This window comes from Martes martes, assembly GCF_963455335.1.
Source record: "Martes martes genome assembly, chromosome: 15".
NCBI classification, from domain to species: Eukaryota; Metazoa; Chordata; class Mammalia; order Carnivora; family Mustelidae; genus Martes; species Martes martes.
This window is the reverse complement of record NC_137903.1, coordinates 56,285,078-56,304,935: the sequence shown is the minus strand read 5'-3', so window position 1 is coordinate 56,304,935 and position 19,858 is coordinate 56,285,078. Positions and strand designations below refer to the sequence as shown.

The following is a 19,858-nucleotide window of genomic DNA, read 5'->3' as shown; positions in this document are numbered from 1 at the left end:
AGGGAGAAAAACTATGGGCCTCTTAATCATAGGAAACAAACTGACGGTTGCTGGAGGGGAAGGGAGTGAGAAGATGGGGTAACTGGGTGATGGACATTAAGGAGGGCATGTGATGTAATGAGCACTGGGTATTATGTAAAACTGATGAATCACTAAACTCTACCTCTGAAACTAATAATAAGCTACATATTAATCAATTGATTTAAATTTAAAATGTGGGATATAGCTGTCATAATATTAAAAATCTTAATTTTGAAAATATTAAAAATCTTAAGTGAAAAAAAAATTGAGGATAGGTTACAGGACCTCTGAGAAAACTTCAGGTGTACTAACATTTGCATTATGGAGGTCCCAGAAGAAGACAGAGAAAAGGGGCAGAAAACTTATTTGAAGAAATAATAGCTGAAAAGTTCTCTAACCTGGATAAAGAAAGAGATATCCAGAGAGTCCTAAATAGATGAATTCAATGAAGTCCACAAAAGACATAGTAATTAAAATGTCAAGGATTAAAGATAAAGAGAGGGGCACCTGGGTGGCTCAGTGGGTTAAGCCACTGCCTTCGGCTCAGGTCCTGGGATCTCAGGGTCCTGGGATCCAGCGACATTGGGCTCTCTGCTATGCTGGGAGCCTGCTTCCCCATCCCACCCCCACTTGCCTCTCTGCCCACTTGTGATCTCTGTCTGTCAAATAAATAAATAAAATCTTAAAAAAAAAAAAAAGATCAAGAGAGAATCTTACCTTTTTGAAAGATTTTATTTACTTATTTGATAGAGACAGAGAGAGCACAAGCAGGAAGATGGGGGAGACGGAGAAGCAAGACTCAATCCCAGGACCCCAAGATCATGACCCGAGCTGAAGGCAGACACATAACCAGCTGAGCCACTCAGGTGCCCCAAAGAGAGAATCTTAAAAGCAGCAAGAAAAAAGCAAAAAATTACTAACAAGGGAAATCCCATTAGGCTACCAGCTGATTTTTCAGCAGAAACATTGCAGTGCCATGATATATTCAAAGTGTTGAAAGGAAAACCTGCTACCAAGAAAACTCTACTTAGCAAGGTTATTATTCAGAACTGCAGGAGAGAGAGTTTCCCAGACAAACAAAATTTAAAGTTCGTCACCACTAACCTGGCCATTAAAAGGACTTCTTTAAGCAGAACAGAACAAAATCAGATTATGAAAGGAAAAAATGTCGTGGGTGAAATTAAATATAAAGATAGTAGATCAATCACCTAGAAAGCTAGTATAAAAGTTAAAAGACAAAAGTAGTAAAATCAATTATATCTAAAACATTAGTGAAGAAAGTCACAAAACAGAAAGATGTAAACTATGATATCATATACATAAAAACAGGGGGAGTAAAAACTTAGTGCTTTTAGAATGTGTTTGAACTTAAACAATCATCAACTTAATATAGGTTGCTATATACTTAGGATATTATACATGAACCTCATGGTTACCACAAATGAAAAATCTGAAATAAAAACACAAAAAATAAAGAGAAAGGAATGCAAACATAACACCAGAGAAAGTCATCAATCACAAGAGAAGAGAGCAAGAGAAGAAGGAACAGAAAAAAACTACAACAACAACCAGAAAACAATAAATAAGATGGCAGTAAGTACATGGCTATCAAAACTTTAAATGTAAGCAGTCTAAATTCTCCAATCAAAAGACTGAAAGACTGAATGGATAAACTTACTGTGCAAATGAAAGAAGAAAAAAACCAAAAACAAAAACCAAAAAAGCCCCCAAAACTGGAGTACCAGTACTTATATCAGACAAAAATCAGAACTTAAAACAGAGACTGTGGCAAGAGACAAAGAAGGGCATTACATAATGATAAAGTAATCCAACAAGAAGATATAATAATTGTAAATATCTATGCCCAACACTGGAGTATCTAAATGCATGAAGCAAATATTAACAAACAAAAAGAGAGAAATTGATGGTAATATAGTGATAGTAGGGCATCTTAACACCCCACTTACACCAATGGATAGATCATCTAGGCAGAAAATCAATAAGGAAACAGTGTCTTCAAACAACACATTAGACCAAATAGACTTAACATATATATATATATATAGAACATTCCATCTGAAATCAACAGAATACACATTCTTTTCAAGCACACACAGAACATTATCCAGAAAGGATCACATTCGGTCACAAAATAAGTCTCAATAAATTTAAGAAGACTGGAATGAAATCAAATATTTTTTCTGACCACAAACTGTATGAAACTAGAGATTGATTACAAGGGGAAAAAAAAAAAAAACTTAGAATAAAGCAGAAACACATGTAGGCTAAACAACATGCTACTAAACAACAAATCAGTGAATGAAGAAATCAAAGGAATATTTAAAAAAATACCTGGAAACAAATGAAAATGGAAATACAAGAGTTCAAAATCTTTGGGATGCAGCAAAGTCAGTTTTAAGAGAGAAATTTATAGCAATACAGGTCTACCTCAAGAAACAAGAAAAAGCTCAATCTAACACTACACCTAAAGAAACTAGAAAAGGAGAAACAAACGAAGCCCAAAGTTAATAAAAGGAAGGAAATGATAAAGATCAGAGCAGATACAAATAAAATAGAAACTAAAAAAAAGAAAAGAAAAGAAAAAGAAAAAAGAAAAGAATCATGAAATGAAGAGCTGGTACTTTAAAGGATAAACAAAGCTGACAAAACTTTAGCCAGACTCATCAAGAAAAAAAGAGTGAGAACTCAAAGAATAAAATCAGAAATGAAAGAGAGATTAAAACTAATACAGAAATAAAAAGGATTATAAAAGACTACTACAAAAAATTATACACCAACAAATTGGACGACCTGGAAGAAATAAATTCCTAGAAATATACAATCTTCTAAGACTGAATTAGGAAGAAATAAAAAATCTGAACAGATTTCTGTTCAGATTACCCTGACACAAAAACAAAAGACACTACCAAAAAAAGAAAATGACAGGCCAATATTCTTGATGAACACAGATACAAAAATACTCAACAAAATATTAGCAAATCAAATTCAACAATACATTAAAAAGTTCATTGACCAAAATCAAGTGGAATTTATTCTAGAGGGATTTATGCAAGGATGGTTCAATATCTGCAAAGAAATCATTGGGATACACCACATTAACAAAATGAAAACTAAAAACCATATGATCATCCCAGTAGACACAGCAAAAGCATTTGACAAAATTCAACATCCATTCATGATAAAAAAAAAAAAATTCTCAACAAAGGGTCAGAGGGAATATACCTCAACATAATAAAGACTATATATGACAAACCCACAACTATCATCATACTCAAGAATGAAAAACTAAAAGCTTTTCCTCTAAGATCAGAAACAACACAAGATGACCATTCTTGCCATTTTTATTCAACACAGAAATAGAAGTCCTAGCCGCAGCAATCAGACAAGAACTAAAAACCATACAAATTAGAAAGGAAGAAGTGAAACTGTCACTTTTTGCAGATAGCATGATAACTATATATGGAAACTCTAAAGATACCACTAAAAACCATTAGAACTAATAAGTGAATTCAGTAAATTTGTACGATACAAAGTTAACATACAGAAACCTGTTTCATTTCTATACACTATACACAAAGTAGCAGAAAGTGAAATTAAGAAAACAATCCCATTTATGATTGCATCAAAAAGAATAAAATACCCAGCAATAAATTTAACCAAGGAAGTGAAAGACAAGTACTCTGAAAACTGTTGAAAGAAACTGAAGGTAACACCAAAAAATGAAAAGATACCACACTCATGGATTGGAAGAATGAATATTGTTAAGATACCCATATTACCCAAAGCAATCTACAGATCCAATGAATCCCTCTTAAAATACCAATAGTATTTTTCATAGAGCTAGAACAAATAATACTAAAATCTGTACGGAACCAAGAAAAACTGTGAATAGCCAAAGCAATCTTGAGAAAGAACAAAACTGGAAGTATCAAAATCCCAGATTCCAAGCTATACTATAAAACTATAGTAATCAAAACAGTAAGGCACTGGCAGAAAACAGACAAGAGGTCAACAGAACAGAGTAGGTAGCCCAGAAATGAACCCATGTTTACATATGGTCAATTAATCTACAACAAAGGAGGGAAGAATATATAATGGGGAAAAGACAGTCTCTTCAACAAATGGTTTTGAGAAAATTGGACATCTATGTGCAAAAAATAAAACTGGACCCGTTTCTTATACCATACAACTTACATTGTACACAAAAGTACACTCAAAATGAAATAAAGACCTAAATGTAAGACCAGAAACTATAAAACTCCTAAAGGAAAACACTGTCACTAATCTCTTGGACACTGGCCTCAGCAAACATTTTTCTGGACCGGTCTCCTTATGCAAGGGAAACAAAAGCAAAAGCAAACTATTGGGACTACATCAAACTAGAAAGCATTCACACAGCAAAGGAACCAGCAACAAAATGAAAAGGCAACCTACTAAATGATATATCATTTGCAAATGATATATCCAACAAAGGGTTAATATCCAAAATATATAAAGAATGCATTCAACTCCTGTATCACCCCCCAAAAATTAGATTTAAAAAATGGCAGAAGATCTGAAAAACAATTTTCCAAAGAAGACACCCAGATGGCCAACAGACACATGAAAAGATGCTCAACATCACTAATCATCAGGGAAATGCAAATCAAAACCACAATAAGATGGCTAGTATCAACAAGACAAGAAATAACTGTTGGCAAGGATGTGGAGAAAAAGGAACCCTCATGTACTGTTGGTGGGAAAGTAAGCTGATGCAGCCACTATGGAAAACAGAATGGCGGGTCCTCAAAAAATGAAAAATGGAACTACCATTCCACTACTGGATATTTGCACAAAGAAAACAAAAACACTAATTCAGAAAGATGTCTACTGCAGCGCTATTTACAATAGTCAATATACAAAAGCAACCCAAGTATCCAACAATAGAGGAATGGATAAAGAAGATGTGGACTATTACTCAGTCATAAAAAAAAGAATGAAATCTTGCCATTCACAACAACATAGATGGACCCTATTATGCTAAGTGAAATTAAGTCAGACAGAAAAAGACAAATACTAGATGATTTCACTTATATGCAGAATCTAAAAAACAAAACAAACAGACACAGACTCATAAATACAGAGAACAAGGTGGAGGTTGTCAGAGGAGAGAAGGGTGAGGGGTGATAGGTAAAAGAGAACTAAAAAAGACAAAACAGAACAAAAAAGGAACTAAGAGATTCAAACTTCAAGCTTTCCTGGCAGCAAGCTTCCCACAAGAACATGCCCCTTGCAGAGGACCTCCTCTTTGCCTCCCTGGAGAGAAAAGGAAGCATAAGCAGCACTGCCTGGTACAGAGCTCTAATTCCTGCTTCATGGATGGGAAAATGGCTTCCAGAAGGATGTTCCTTCAGACAGAAGCAGCACTTAAAGCAACCTGAATCAAAATGAGTGGAAAACCATACACATATTTTAAATTAAAAAAAAAAAAAAAGATACAAACTTTTAAAGTAAGTTTTAAAGTAAGTTCTGGGGATGAAAAGTACAGCATAGAGAATATAGTCAATAATTTTGTACTGATTTTGTGTGGTGACAAATGGCAATTTATTGTGGTGAGTACTGTGTACTACATACAATTCTTGAATCACCATGTTGTAATCTGGAACTAATGTATTGGTCTATAAGTAAACTATACTTCAACTTAAAAAATGTAAATGGACTAAACATTCCAATTAAAAGGCAGGGACTGGGGGCGCCTGGGTGGCTCAGTGGGTTAAAGCCTTTGCCTTCAGCTCAGGTCATGATCTCAGGGTCCTGGGATCAAGCCCCACATCGGGCTCTCTGCTCGGCAGGGAGCCTGCTTCCTCCCCTCTCTCTCTGCCTGCCTCTCTGCCTACTTGTGATCTCTCTGTCAATTAAATAAAATCTTTAAAAAAAAAAAAAAAGGCAGGGACTGTCAGCCTGAATTAAAAACAGGACCTAACAATATGCTCCCTATAAAAAATGGACTTTAAATCCAAAGATATAAGAGTATTTGCTTATAATTATTTCATTTTCTTTTATTTAAAAGCACAAAGGCACAGGGGCACCTGGGTGGCTCAGTCAGTTAAGTGTCTGCCTTTGGCTCAGGTCACGATCGCAGGGTCCTGAAATCAAGCCCCGAGTTGGGATCCCTGATCAGTGGGGAGTCTGCTTCTCCCTCTGCCGCCACTCCCCCTACTTGTGCTCTCTCTCTGACAAAGAAATAAAATCTTAAAAAAAGAAAAAAACCCACCACCATCAGCACAGAACTATCAAAGGGTCTTAGGTTAAAGAAAAGTCCTTCATTCTATTCTTCTACAAACATGAATCGAACACCAAATCTATGTGCAACACTCTGTACTAGGGGCTTCAGGGAGATGCCAAGAGAGAACGACTGACAATCTGTGCTAAAAGTGCCACAGACAGAGAAGGACAAGAGGATATAAACTGCGAGATTTCCTTTGCTTAATGTGAAGTACAGGTATGGGGAGAAGGGCAGAGATCAGCAAAGGCTCTGTGGAGGTCACAAAGCCCGGTGCCCAAAGCATCAGAAGGATTCTGATGAAGAAATAATTTGGTGTTCATTATTCATTTATTTTCTAAACTGCAAGTCCAGACATCTAGCCGAGGGGTCACAAGCACAAGCTTTAGTGTCAGAGATTTAGGCTTCAGCTCTGCTCCTGATGACCCCAAGACCCAGGACAACTTACTTAGGTCTCCCATGCCTCACCTTCTTCATGTGAAAAGGAAATAATCATTTTAATTTTATAGGATGTCTAAAAGGAATGAGAACGTTGCAAAATGCATCACAGAGTGCCCGTTTAATGCCTTCATGTCACCAGAGAAATGGAGTGTGCCCTCTACTCCTTAAAAAACAAAGCCTTCACTGATAAAGATAGCAAAAATGAAGACCACAGCACTACCATTTCTTAATAATGATAAATTGGGGGGGGGGGTGCCAAAAATAAAATTTCCATGCCTGTTAGATGGTTGGATGACCCGAATGACAGAGGAACGAAGTCTTGCAGGACTAGCTAGCTACCTCCCACCTGCAGGAGAAGAGCCGTGCACCCCCGGCTCGTGAAACTCTGAAGCAAATGGAGTCCCTTGCTATTCGTGGCCAACTATTGCAGGAAGTTTCTACATTACATGGAAGTCTAACTCCATGGAAGTGTAAGTTCCCAGAAGTGTCTGTGAGGTTCCTTCAGACAGTAAAGAACAGGGTACGGGAGGCAATGGATGTTGACAGCCACAAAGAGCAATGAGGAACCAGGAAGCCCGAAGGAAGCCCCTGGGGCACCGAGCGGGAGCCACCATGGAAGGCGGCAGCTCTAGTTCTCCAACAGGAATTAAAGCAAGACTCTTTTCCAATCTGTGTCTCTGATTCGACTTTTACTGCTTATTGTTACTAGGGACAGTGTCAATTTCTGCTTCCTGGTGGCTCTGCCACCTGCTCGCTCTCCATGCTTCTCTAGGACTGTGCTCCACCGTACCAGCAAAGCCCCCCTCCCAGAGAGTATCCGGGATAAGGGAAACTGTCACACACATCACGGGACCCTGCTGTCCTTCATCCCCCGCCTAGAGGTGGCTTCCCTTAGCTCAGGTGCTGATTCCTGATCAGCCCCGCGTAGCTGGGCTGCAGGGTCACGAGACTCAAAGTGTAGTGGTCTGTGTACACACGGACCTACCCAAGCTCTTCCGCCTGGAAAGCACTCCCACCTCTCGCAGCCCATGTGGGACCACAGGTTCACTTTTCAGATTTTTTTTAAGCAACCACCACACCCGACACGGCACTTGAACTCATGACCCTGAGGATCAGGAGTCGCACGCTCTACTGACCGAGCCAGCCAGGTGCCTCCCACAGGTTCACTTCAAAACATTATAAAGAACATTTCCTCGCACCAGGGCCTCCGAATTGCAGTAGCAACAGGGACCAGCTTTTGACATCCGAACAAGGTTTGAAAAAAATCCCAAGACAAAACTGAAGAACCTAAGTATAACATCTGAATAGAATTTTTAAGAGTTGGCAGGGACCTAAAGGGCCACGTGGTCCAAACCCACCCTCTGTGCAGTGATCCAGGTGCCAGCGTCTATAACTGGCAGAGAATGAGAGCCCCGAGGTCCCGAGATCCCGATTCCCAGCACGGCAGCGAACAGGAGTACTCCGTTCCAGTCACTAACAAGGACAAAAGAAGATCTGATTGAAAGAATATAACTTCTTGACAAGTAGAAGCTCGGGACATTGTCAGGTCCACTGTCTACTTCCTCCTGGCTAAGCCATAAATCAAGAGGAACAGTAACGGGCATCTGCAGGCAGCCATTCACCCTATGAGAAGCCACGTAAACATGATTTGAAATGTTGCGCTTTCGTGATGCCTTTGGTTAGGGAAAGAGGTGACTCCCCCCCTCCCCCAACAACTTGTTGAAAATTCTTAAAAAAAAAAAAAAAAAAAAAAAAAAACGAACTTAAGACACGAAAAGATCACATGACAATTTGCATCACCTGGATTTCTTTGGTAGAGCTATTTGGACAAATTACTCTCGTGGGAACACTGTCCAAGAGGCTCCTCTGTTTCAAAGAAGCCGAGGGGAGCTCCTCTCCTGGCCTTTTCTTGATCCACAAATTGGCATGAAGCTAAATAAAAACTGTGAAACTACTTATCATCCACGCACGCCGTGGCACTCCAATTCTGAAATAAGACACCATTCCATCTTACCAGTTTAAAAAAAAAAAAGTGCTGGGCATTTGTCAAAATGTCCTATGCACTCCACGGTTGGAAAAACCAAACACTGGCTTTTCTGGGGCAAGCTGGATGAATGTGTTTTAAAAGTATACTTTTTTTTTAAGATTTTATTTATTTGACAGAGAGAGCGCGAGATCACAAGTAGGCAGAGAGGCAGGCGGGGGTGGGGGGGGGGGAAGCAGGCTCCCCACTAAGCAGAGAGCCTGATGCGGGGCTCCATCCCAGGACCCTGAGATCGTGACCTGAGCCAAAGGCAGAGGCTTAACCCATGAGCCACCCAGGCGCCCCAAAAGTATACATCTTTTGTATGAATGCAAACTCATGACAGTAGACAGTCAAAAATAATGCACAAGACTTTCTTGGGAAAGGTAATCTAGGAGTTTTACAAAACCCATGACAGCACTGCTTCCAAAACCCAGACTTGCCCCAGAATGTAAAGGGATGTGTGGTGAGTAGTTCAACTTCTGAAAACACAGTGGGACCTTTATTCCCAGGAAGGGGGAACTGGTTGTCCACCGTAACCCTGCAAAACTCCACCTTGCAAACAGCACGGGGCCCAGATGCATTCTGAATGCAAAGAAGGAATGAGCGGTCTCCTTTTTTTTTTTTTTTTTTTTTCCTTTTTAGTCATGTGGTAGGTTTGCTGTTTTGGTGGGGTTTCTGAGATACGATTTACATGCCATAAAATTTACCCTTTTAAAGTGAATATATTTAGTGTTTAGTATACTCACAAGGTGTGCAACCACCACCACTATGTAATTAGCAGAACGTTTTCATTACCCAAACAGAAACTCCATACCCATTAGGAGTCATTCCTCCATTCCTCCTTGTCCCTGGAGACCAATGACCTGCTTCCTGTCTCCATGGATTTGCCTATTCTGGATAGTTAGATGGAATCACTCAACATGGGACCTTCTGTGTCTGACTTCTCTCACCTAATGGAGATCTTCAAAATTTATCCATGACATAGCACGTATTGGTTCTTTATTCCTTTTTATTGCCAAATAATATTCCATTGTGTGAATATACCATTTTATTTATCCATTTATCACTTGATGGACCTTTGGGTTGCTTCCATTTTTTGGCCATATGAGTAGTGTTGCTATGAGCATTCATGTGCGAGTTTTTGTGTGGACATGAGTTTTCACTCCCCCGGATATACACCTAGAAGTAGAAATGCAGGGTCGCATGGTAACTCTGGATTTCAACTTTCAGCAACTGCCAGACTGTTTTCCCCACAGCACACGCCGTGACACTCCAATTCTCAAACAAGACACCAATACATCTTACCATTAAAAAAAATCTTCATCATTTTACATTTCCACCAACAATCGATGGGGGTCCTAATTTCTCTACTTCTCCACCAAAACTTGTCCATCTGACTGTAGCCATCCTCACAGGCATGAAGGTTACACAACCAAACACCTCTCCCTGTGGTGTAGATCGGCATTTCCCTGACGACAGCTGACACTGAGCGTCTTTTCGTGTGCTTATCAGTCCTCTGTGTTGGAGAAACATTATTCAGATTCTCTGCCCGTTTTTTATTTGGGTTGTCCTTTTATTATTGGATCATAAATTTCTTTCTATAGTCTAAATACAGGTCCCTTACCAGACATGTGATTTGAAAAGTTCTCTCATCCTGCGGGCTGTCTTTTCACTTTCTTGGTGGTGTCTTCTAATGCACATAAGTTTTTCATTTTGAGGAGATCCAATATATCTTTTCCTTTGGCTGCTGATCTTTGTCAATTCTATTAATATACAGTTGTTTCCATGGAGAACTGACTGTAATGACTAACTAGCCAAGTGTCTTCCTCAATTTTATTTCAACTGTGATATAATAAACTGCTTATTCAGTTAACATGTCTGCTCTCATTTCTCCCTTTGGAGAGAGTAAGTGGTTGGGATTCCCCTGATGGAGAGGAAACAGATTGAAGCTCTCAGAGTATGGATTGGAATTACTTATCTCGGAGAGTAAAACTGGGAACATGATCCTGAACGTTTGGTGCTTAGCCTGAACCTGTGCTGCCCAGTGCCAGCAGGCTCAGCATCCCAGTACTGGCCTCCTGTCCTGTGGCTCCCACCTCTAGGCCCTCCATCAGGCTCCAGCTCCCCCCACTCTCCTGGTCCCCAAACGTGGCCATTCCTCGAGGCCCAGTCTCCACAGCTCCCTCTACACATGGTCCCAGGCTTTCTTTGAGGCTCCCACCTTCACTGTGCCAGTGCTCAGCTCTGCCTCGGGGCCCTGTCAGCCCAGACACACTGCGCCCACTGGGGCTTCATGTGTCTGCAGCACAAGAGCACCTTCTCTTCGAATTACTCACCCCTCCAGACTGAAATGGGTCTACATTTGCCCACTCACCCGCCCCAAACCTCAGAGTCTTCTTTGAGTCTCCCTTCTCCCGCTCCTCGCGGCAGCCCGCCACGCCAGCACCGCTTACCCCTCTTACCGGTCCGCTCCAATCCCATTAAATACGCCCCACTCCGTAAAGGCTAAACCCTGCCACCCAAAGCCCTCCCTAATCGGACTCAATCTGTCCTTCCGCCTCATCCACTTCTAGTTCTCTCGCCAACCCACCACTCCAACCACACCCCGCTACCCAGTTTCCAATGCACCCTGTTTTTATCCTGAGCTCTCCATGGTTGCGGGTGCCCTCCCTCCTCCCTGGCCAGCCCCTTCTTTTCCACCTAATGAGGACAGTAGCCACCAGCCATTGGGTACTTTCCTGTGCTAGGACTGCGCAGGGCAATCGCCCTTCCTCCGGTTAACCCCACTTCCTTCGCTAAGGGAGCCCCCTTTTGTTCATTTCTGAAGCCCCATTTCTGTTCCTACCATTTCCTTGAGCCTCAATCATTCATTCCAATTGCTCAGATGACATACATTCCTGTTCCACACCCCCGAGCCCCCCTCCTCAAGTACAAATACTGAGCGCCCACAATGGACCAGGCGCTCTGCGCAGTAAGCGTCGGAGTTACAATGAAGGGGGCAAAGACAAAGTTCTGGGAGTGCCTCACGGAAGCACTCCCGGGGACAGGTCCAAGGGGTTGGTAACAACTCATTAAAGAATTATATTCAAGGGGTGCCCGGGTGGCTTAGTCGGTTAAGAGTCTGACTCTTGATTTTGGCTCAGGTCGTGATCTCAGGGTCGTGAGATCGGCCGTGCATCTGGCTCTGCGCTTAGCAAGGAGTCTGCTTGAGGATTCTTGCTCTCCCTCTCCCTCTGCCCTGCTGCTGGCTTGTACTCACTCACTCTCTCTAAAATACATATATTAATCTTAAAAAGAAAAAAAAATTATACTCAATAAGTATGCCCTTTTGACTATGCTAAATTTAAATTCTACAAAGGAAAAGTACCAAGTGCCAGGAAAGCACCTTACAGGGAGAAAAGGCCCTCATTAGGTTGTTCAGGGCAGGCTCTATACAAGGACGGACAAGTTCTTCTGCAGGGAACCTGCCTTCTCTCTCTACATGTCCTGAGTTCCTGAAGGTGGACCCTGCCTCATTTACCCTCTTTGTAGTTTTAGCACATGGAGTAACAGGTGAAGGAGTCCAGGGGTGACTCTGGTTGGAGGAAGGGGAGAATCTGGGAGCAGAAAAGCAGCTCATCTAGAAATTGAGCCAGAGTCAGGACACCCCGGGAGGTAGCCCGGGTTCAAATCCCAGCCCCGCCACTCAGAAGCTCTGAGAATATTACTTAACCTCTCCAAGCCTCCAGACTAACCAGCTTCCCCGCAGAGTGGCCGTGATGGCTCTGTGTAAGCACAAACACAAAGCCCTATGCAGGCCTTGTACATGAAGGCACCCAGGAAATAAATGGTGGCTACTGTCCTCATTACCATTAGTTGAACTATTGTTCAAGGGCTCAAAGGCTGGAAACGAGCTCTGAGAATTGTCTATCAGGTCATCAAGTTCATCAAGCTCAGGCCGACTCACTACTGAGACTTCTGAGTCTGGATCTTCTATGGTCTACAAAGGAGATGCACCCAGAAGGGTCCCCCAAAAGCACGGGAGGCTCTTGCCAGGGCCTGGAACTACCCAAAATTTACTCTGCTTGAGGTCCGCCTTCCTGCTCAGGCTGACCTCAGGATTTAAGGCCCCAGGAATCGGAGGCAAAAGAGAAGCTAAGGCCAAAGGTCATCACAAACACTTCCCAGTCTGCAGGGCACTTATCTCTAAGAGGAAACACAAAAGAACGCTTCATCTTTCCAAGTCTGGCCTGTCTCCTCTTCGTCTGGCCATCTCCATCCATCCTCTTCTGACCGGGGGCAAGAGGGCAGGGTGTGCAGCAGGCAGAATAACCACTTGCCAAAGATGTCCGAGGCCGCATTCTTGGCAATATCAACAGCTCAAGTGACATGGCAAAGAGAAACTGAGGCAGCAGGTGGGGTTAAAGCTGCCACTCACCTGACTTTAAGACAAGGAGATTTTCCTCGGTTATCTGGGTGAGCCCAACACCACCACAGGGCTCTTAAACACGGAGGCGGCGGCAGAAGTCAGTGTCAGAACGATAAGATATGAGAAAGACTCAACCGGCCACGGGAGGCTTTGAAGATGGAAAAAGGGCCATGAGCCAAGAAATGTGAGCAGCCCCTTGAAGCTCGAAAAGGCACCGAAATGGGTTTTCCCTTAGAGCTTCCAGAAAAGAACGCAGTCCTGCTGAAACCTTAATTTTAGCCCAGTGAGACCCATTTTGGACTTCTGCCCTCCGGAGTTGTAAGATAATAAACCTGTGTTGCTTTAAGCCACTAAGTTTGCGGTCATTCGTTATAGAGACAACAGAAACTAATATACAGAGCTAAGGCGGATAAATACGGATGTACCGTTCTCTCCCTGGGGCTTGAGGGCTTCAGAGGCAGTGCCAAGAGCCAGAGTGGGGGCAGACATGCTACTACCTTTTACGCAAGAGGCTTTAATAAAAGGATGCTTAAAATACTTCTTAAAAGGCACTGGTGTGGTAGAAAGAGTCTGAGGTCAGACAGAGCTTGATCCAGTCTGTTTATCAGCCCAGGGATCTTTCCATACTTTCCTTAACTCCCCTGGGCCTCGGGTCCTCATCCATGAAAATCAGGATGACCACCTCCCTGGAGGTGATAGCTATGAGAATTCAATGGGGGCAACGGGGAGGACAGAGCTTGGCCCCGAGAAAGCAGTCAGGAAAGAGCTCCTCCTCCGGTCTCCTCCCTTCTACAGTCTTGTGGGGATTAAGCACAATCACAGAAGATCCCATCTCAGTCCTCTCCCCCATAAATGCAAGCATCAAGAGGAGCAGAAGTCCACCTCCTTCCATCCACCCGAGAAGCTGGGAGTTAGGCTGAGGCTCCATTCACTCATTCATTTATTCAACAAATGTTTCCTGCATGGCCAGGGCCAAGGTGGTGAGGGAAACGGACCGGTGTCTACCTTCACGAGCTCCCGCGCTGGCGGCACCAACGTTCATCAAGTGCGAGGGAAACGAATCCACCGTCCCATGAGGGACGGCTCCAACAGAGAGGTGTGCAGGCCGCAAGGGACAGGGTTGGAGGGTGGAAGCGATCCCGCCAGGAGGTCAGAAAGGCTTTGTGGAGAACAGTGGATGCGCCGAGAGCGGAAGAACAATTAGTATTAACTAGATGACAGACCGAAGACCCTTCCAGGCAGAGGACTAAAACTACGAAAATGCCGGAGGGCGGGAGGGAGCGCGGCCTAAGTAAAAGAAGGCCAGCGCGGCTGAGCGCAGAGGAAAAGGGGAAGAAGGGAAGGAAGGGGAAGAAAAGGGCTCTGATTCAGCTGGATGGGTGGCGGGTTCCACTCCCTGACACAGGAAATACCGGAAGAGGACGACGCTGGGAGCGGGGAGATCATGAGGTCAGTTTGGGGTTTAGGGTACCTTTGGGACAGTCAAGCAGAGCTATCAGGGGGCATGTGGATATACCAGATGCGTACGTGTGGAGCAGATAGTACACTCTGGGCTAAGAGTGTGAACGTGGCCCCGTGTGGGAGCAAAGCGGGGACGGCAGCAGGGAGGCCGGCCCGGGTGAGGCTGCCCTCCACAGCGACATGGGGGCCTCTGACAAACATTCCACACCCAAGAGCTGGAAGGAGACTGCGAAGGCGGCTGGAGGGAGCAAGCGGTCTGGGAAGTCAAGTGTTACCCAGGACGTCACATAAGGGAGCAGAGCGTATCCAGGAGGGAGTCCGTAAGACTCCCTAGGACGCGGCCTGACACACGGGACCCCGCTTGCCCGGCTGAGCGACAATCGTGGGGAGACCTGATGTTCAGGAGGTGAGGCCTATATTCTCCTAGAGGGCCCTGGGAAGTGACTCCGATATTAAGAGGCTCCACTGCTAACTGCCTCCTAGGGAAAAACAAACAGAAGAGCAGAGATCACTGTATCCAACGGCCTGGCCTCAGGAAGTGGCTCACACCAGAGCACAGAAAAGAACAGACACTGGCCCGGACACATCCTCCGTCCCCAGGGTGGTTAAATATGGATAGCTTTCGAACTGGGGCAATACTGGAGACCTGACACCGGGCTGCGGGGCAGGGGGGCTCCTCCTCTTCCGCAAGTACCCAGCTGGCAAGGCGCCCGGGCTGGGGCCTCTGGCTGCGGCAACGGCAGAGCACCACTTTCCAGCCCTTCCGCCCCAGCGCTGAACCCACTTACCTGGTAAGACTCCTGGACCTTGGACTCCGTCTGTCTCCTTTTCCTGCTCGTCCGTCCGCTCTGAGTTCTCAACCACCTGATCCAACTCCTCACTCAGCTGGAGGGGGAACAAAGAGGGCAAATCGGTCAGCTGCATCAGCCCTGCTAGTGAGGACTAGAATGAGAAAGAAGAAAGTGCCTCTCAATGGTCACACACTCACACACACACACAATCACATGATGCAGGGTGTGTTGTACCAGTTCTACAGATGAGGACACTGAGGCCTGCGAAAGTCACGTAACTTCCTGTGTATCGCTTTCCCAGGGCTGCTCTAACAAAGCACCATAGACCACGTGGCTCAAAAGAACAGAAGTTGAGTCCCTCAGAGTCCCAGAAACTAGAAATCTGAAATCAAGGTGTTGGCAGGGTTGATTCCTTCTGAGGGCTGTGAGGAAGAATCTCTTCCATGGTGCTCTCCTAGATTCTGGTAATGGTGGGCAAGCCTCGGTGTTCTTGGCCTGTAAGGCATCTCATCTCCAATCTCCACCTTCATCTTCACACGGAGTCTCTGTGTGTCTCTGTGTCTCCACATGGTCATCTTCTTACAAAGATGCCATATTGGATCAGGGCCCACCCTACTTCAGGATGACCTCCTCTTAACTAATTACATCTGCAACGACCCTATTTCCAAATAAGGTCAGTTTCTGAGGTACTAGGGGTTCACACCCTCCACACATCTTTTTGGAGGGGCATAATTCAACCACAACACTTTCCATGGCCACAGTGCCAAAAGTCAAATCCAAGTTGGTCTAGTTCCAAAGCCTATAATCTTAACGGCTTCCCAGAGAAGAAGGAGGAAACGCAGCAAAGAGTCTACTAAGAGACAGGAGGCAACAGTGAAGTTGGTGTCAGAGCTCTCCAGCACTCTGGCTCATGTCTACTCACTCCAACTGCAAATGGCAGAACGAAATGGAGAGGGGAGTCCATCCCAGAAACAGATGCTGATTAACAGCCTGGTAGCTGGTAATTTCAATCTCCCCTCATCGTGTTCTCACCTGGCAAATGGGGGAAGTGCCACTGAGAGGGGTTAGGGATAAAAGGATACAATGATAACCAACAATTCTGGTAGCAATGAGGAGGAAGAGGGCAAGAGAGATCAAGACCAGAATTTAGAGGGCTTATCACTGAATTAGGAGGGAGGGGAAGGGGGTAGCTTTCCTAAGTATTTTCTTAGGTTCACAGTGTCAACACTGAAGGTCTCAAAACATTTTCACTAAAGATTAATCTCCAGGAGACTTGGGTTAAAATAAAACTCTCATGTATCTACTGGTCTTCAATCTCTCTCTTTTTTAATCGTAGTTTAAAGTAGCCTCCACACCCAACATGCAGCTTGAACTTACAACCCCAGTATCAAGAGTCAAACGATCTACCCACTGAGCCAGCCAAGTGCCTCTATCGTCCTTTCTATGCCTCCACTCCTGCCCCTTAGAATCAGATAAAACCTTCAGTGTGAAGACCTCCAAGCTCACAAGAAAACCAACACGTGGGAGAGGACTAGGAGGCTGGAGAAGACACTATGAGATACGGGTCGTGGGAGCACAGAGCAAGAGGTCCCAAGACTCTTGCTGGCCAAAGAGAAAGAAGGATGTTAGTTCTGAGAAGGCCCAGAGTTCTGTGTTCCAGGCCTTACCCAGGTTCAGCCCAACCCAGTTCCCCTCTTGACTACCTGCAGCCCTAATGAGTCCACTCCTTGCCTGCCCCATCCCCAAAGCCAAAATCCCCCTTCAGCAAAGCACTTTAACTCAGAGCTAGGTCTGCTCTCAGAATGATCCAGGAAGGACTGATCCAGGCCACTCTCTGGGAGGCCTCCTTCTGAACAAAGCAAGAGACAGGGACTTCAAAATGAGCCACTGAAGGAGGTCAGGGGAAGGGTCCTTTCGGTGTCTTCCATCTTGGGGTGCCCCCAAAAGGAAAGTGACTCTACCTTTGGCCTTGTCCCTACAAGCAGGATAACTGCCTATATTTTCATAACCATTTTAGGAGCCCTGCTGGGAAAGGTGATACTGCAGGTTAAGTACAGACAGTGAGGGACATGGTCCTACAAACCAGGACCCCAAAGCTCCCTAGAAAGCAGGAGCTGCCCACGCTCTATTAACAAGAGCCATCATTCACTGAGGGGTCTCTCCCTGCCAAGCGCTGAGCTAAGCACATTCCCTATACCAACTCACTGGTATAGGAGATAAGGCCTATCACTACCCTCCTTTGCAAATGAAGAAACCCGAAGCTCAGAGAAGTTAAGTGACTTGACAAATGGCCAGAAGCAGAGCCAGGTTAGGAACACAAGCTTTCTGACTTGAAAGTAGTATTTATCCACTATGCTCTTCTCCCTATAAACCTGAAAACTTTCAGAGGAAAGACACAACTCATTCCTCGGAATTCCCTGTCTATGGTACAGAATCTAGAGACCACAGAATCCACAGCACTGGTTAAAATTCATCTGGCTCCTTTTGGATAAAGGAGGTGGTAGGAGAAATATAGAAATCTGTCCCAAAGTCAGATTCCAGACCAGGTCCTATACTAAAAAATAGCAAGCCTTAGGCAAATCTCATTGACTTTCAACTCGGCTTCCCCTTGCACTCTAGGGCTAAGCCATCTGCTTGATCCACACGGTATCATTTACAAAGCGAGGAATGTACACCAATAGCGGTCAGTATTGATCAAGACAACAGGAAGTACATAGGAGAAGGGCAGGCAGAATGCTAGACTGATCTGGGAAGTCAGTCTCCATGGGGCACGTGGGACTAAAGATCCCTCCTTGAATAAAGGGGGGATGGTGGAATTTCAACCAATGGAGTTTCAGAGACAGTTAAAGAAAAAGAAACTGTGAGAAAGCAGAAAAGGGACAGGAAAGCAGGTGCACCTTTGGAAACAGAGAGTTTCCAGTGAGGTTAGAATATAGGTGGGTGAGATGATAATTGAAGATATGACTCTGAGCAGAGCTTTGAAAGCTGCTAAGAAGTTTGGACTGCTCTGGGTAGTTCAACGGCAGCATCACGTGTTTGTGAAAAGGAATGTGGGATCAAGGCAGGGTCTCAAAAGGAACCTGCACAGCATAGGAGACACCAAAGGGAGAGCTGGTGACACAGCATCTCACGCAGTTGTCCAGAGGAGACACAGGGACACAAACCTGAGGACTGAAGATGTGGAACTGACTGAACTCTCAAGTGAGGGGACCACCGTGCGGGGGACAGGGGAGGATGATCCCCAGAGATGACCAGGATATAGGACCTGAGAGGAGGAGGAGAGCAGTTCACTAGTTCTGGGGAGTCAGGAGGTGTGAGGGAAAGCTGGAACTGCAGCCTGTAGCTCAGGACAAACAAGAAAGAGACAAAGAGCTGGAAAGTGATAAAGTAGTGGGAGATGAGACAGTTAAGAAAAACCGAGCTCGGCGAGAAGCACCTTTGCAAAGTTAGGCGGGCCTCCAAACAAGGCATAATTACCCTTGTCATTTACACCTGCAAGGGGCCACGAGGCCTTGGGCTTGCAGAGAGGCTAATGCCTCCCGCACATCCGTTCTAGCTGGGAGAAGGGCGCCCGTGTCGCCACTTGTTGCAAAGATCGGCCGAGGTCAAGGCCCGCCCGCGCGCAGCTGCCTGGGTCCGACTCCGCTTTAATCATTCACCTGCCCGCTACCCGTCGCGGCTCCTCCGGGGCCCCAGCGGCATCCGGAGGAGGCTCGGCGTCCCGCTTCCTTCCTGCTCCGCCGCTCCTCCGCACGCGGGGACCCCCTCCCCCGCCGCACTGCTCGAAAACCGCACTCGAGCCACCGGGACGCCCCCCGCACCCCACCCGCCCGGACCCCGGGACCCCGCTCGGATGCCCCACGGGAAACTTTGCTTCCGCCCCCGCCCCCAACTGCCATGTACCTCCTGGTAGGATGTGGAGAGCTCCTGCCGGATCATGGCACTGACCCGAGCTGAGGTACACCAGAGACCGCCACGCCTCGGAAGCAGCGGCGGGCGAGGACTGCAGCCGCCGCACTTTAAGCTGCCGGCTCCGCGGGGCGAAACCGGTTCGGAGGTGCGGCCCCGAGACCAGGCGGGGCGGCACTCGGCGCATGCGCCTCGCTCCCCCTGCTGCCGCGGGAGGGTTGCTGGGAAATGTAGTTCTGGGCAAGAGGCATCTCTCAGCAACTCTGGAATGGCAAAACCTGCGCCGCTACCCAAAGCCACGTTTAAGCCAGGCGTTAGACGCACGTGCTCTTTTCACCTCCCACTTCCTCTGTATGTTAGAAGAGGAGGGACGGAGAAAATGAGTGGAAAGTGGAATAAAGAGGTCAGATCAGATGAGTGGGAGAGCCTAATCTATAAGTGCAAGAGGCAGTCTGGTGGTTTCTAACCATTAATAAATGTCTGCCGAACACTGTATATTACAAAGCACTTTCATTCAT

General features: G+C 45.3%; 1 protein-coding gene across 1 annotated transcript in view; it reads right to left on the bottom strand.

Annotated features, from left to right (window-relative positions):
• The window catches only part of PACC1 (proton activated chloride channel 1), a 38,700-nt gene extending 19,202 nt beyond the window's left edge, over nt 1-19,498 (bottom strand). Inside the window, exons 1-2 of the mRNA XM_080824326.1 lie at nt 19,335-19,498; nt 15,429-15,525 (exon numbers count right to left, since the gene is read on the bottom strand). Of these exons, the coding sequence (XP_080680452.1) occupies nt 15,429-15,525; nt 19,335-19,370 (133 nt within the window). The 5' untranslated portion in view covers nt 19,371-19,498. The remainder of the gene's footprint in view (nt 1-15,428; nt 15,526-19,334) is intronic.
• Between the last annotated feature and the right edge of the window lie 360 nt (nt 19,499-19,858).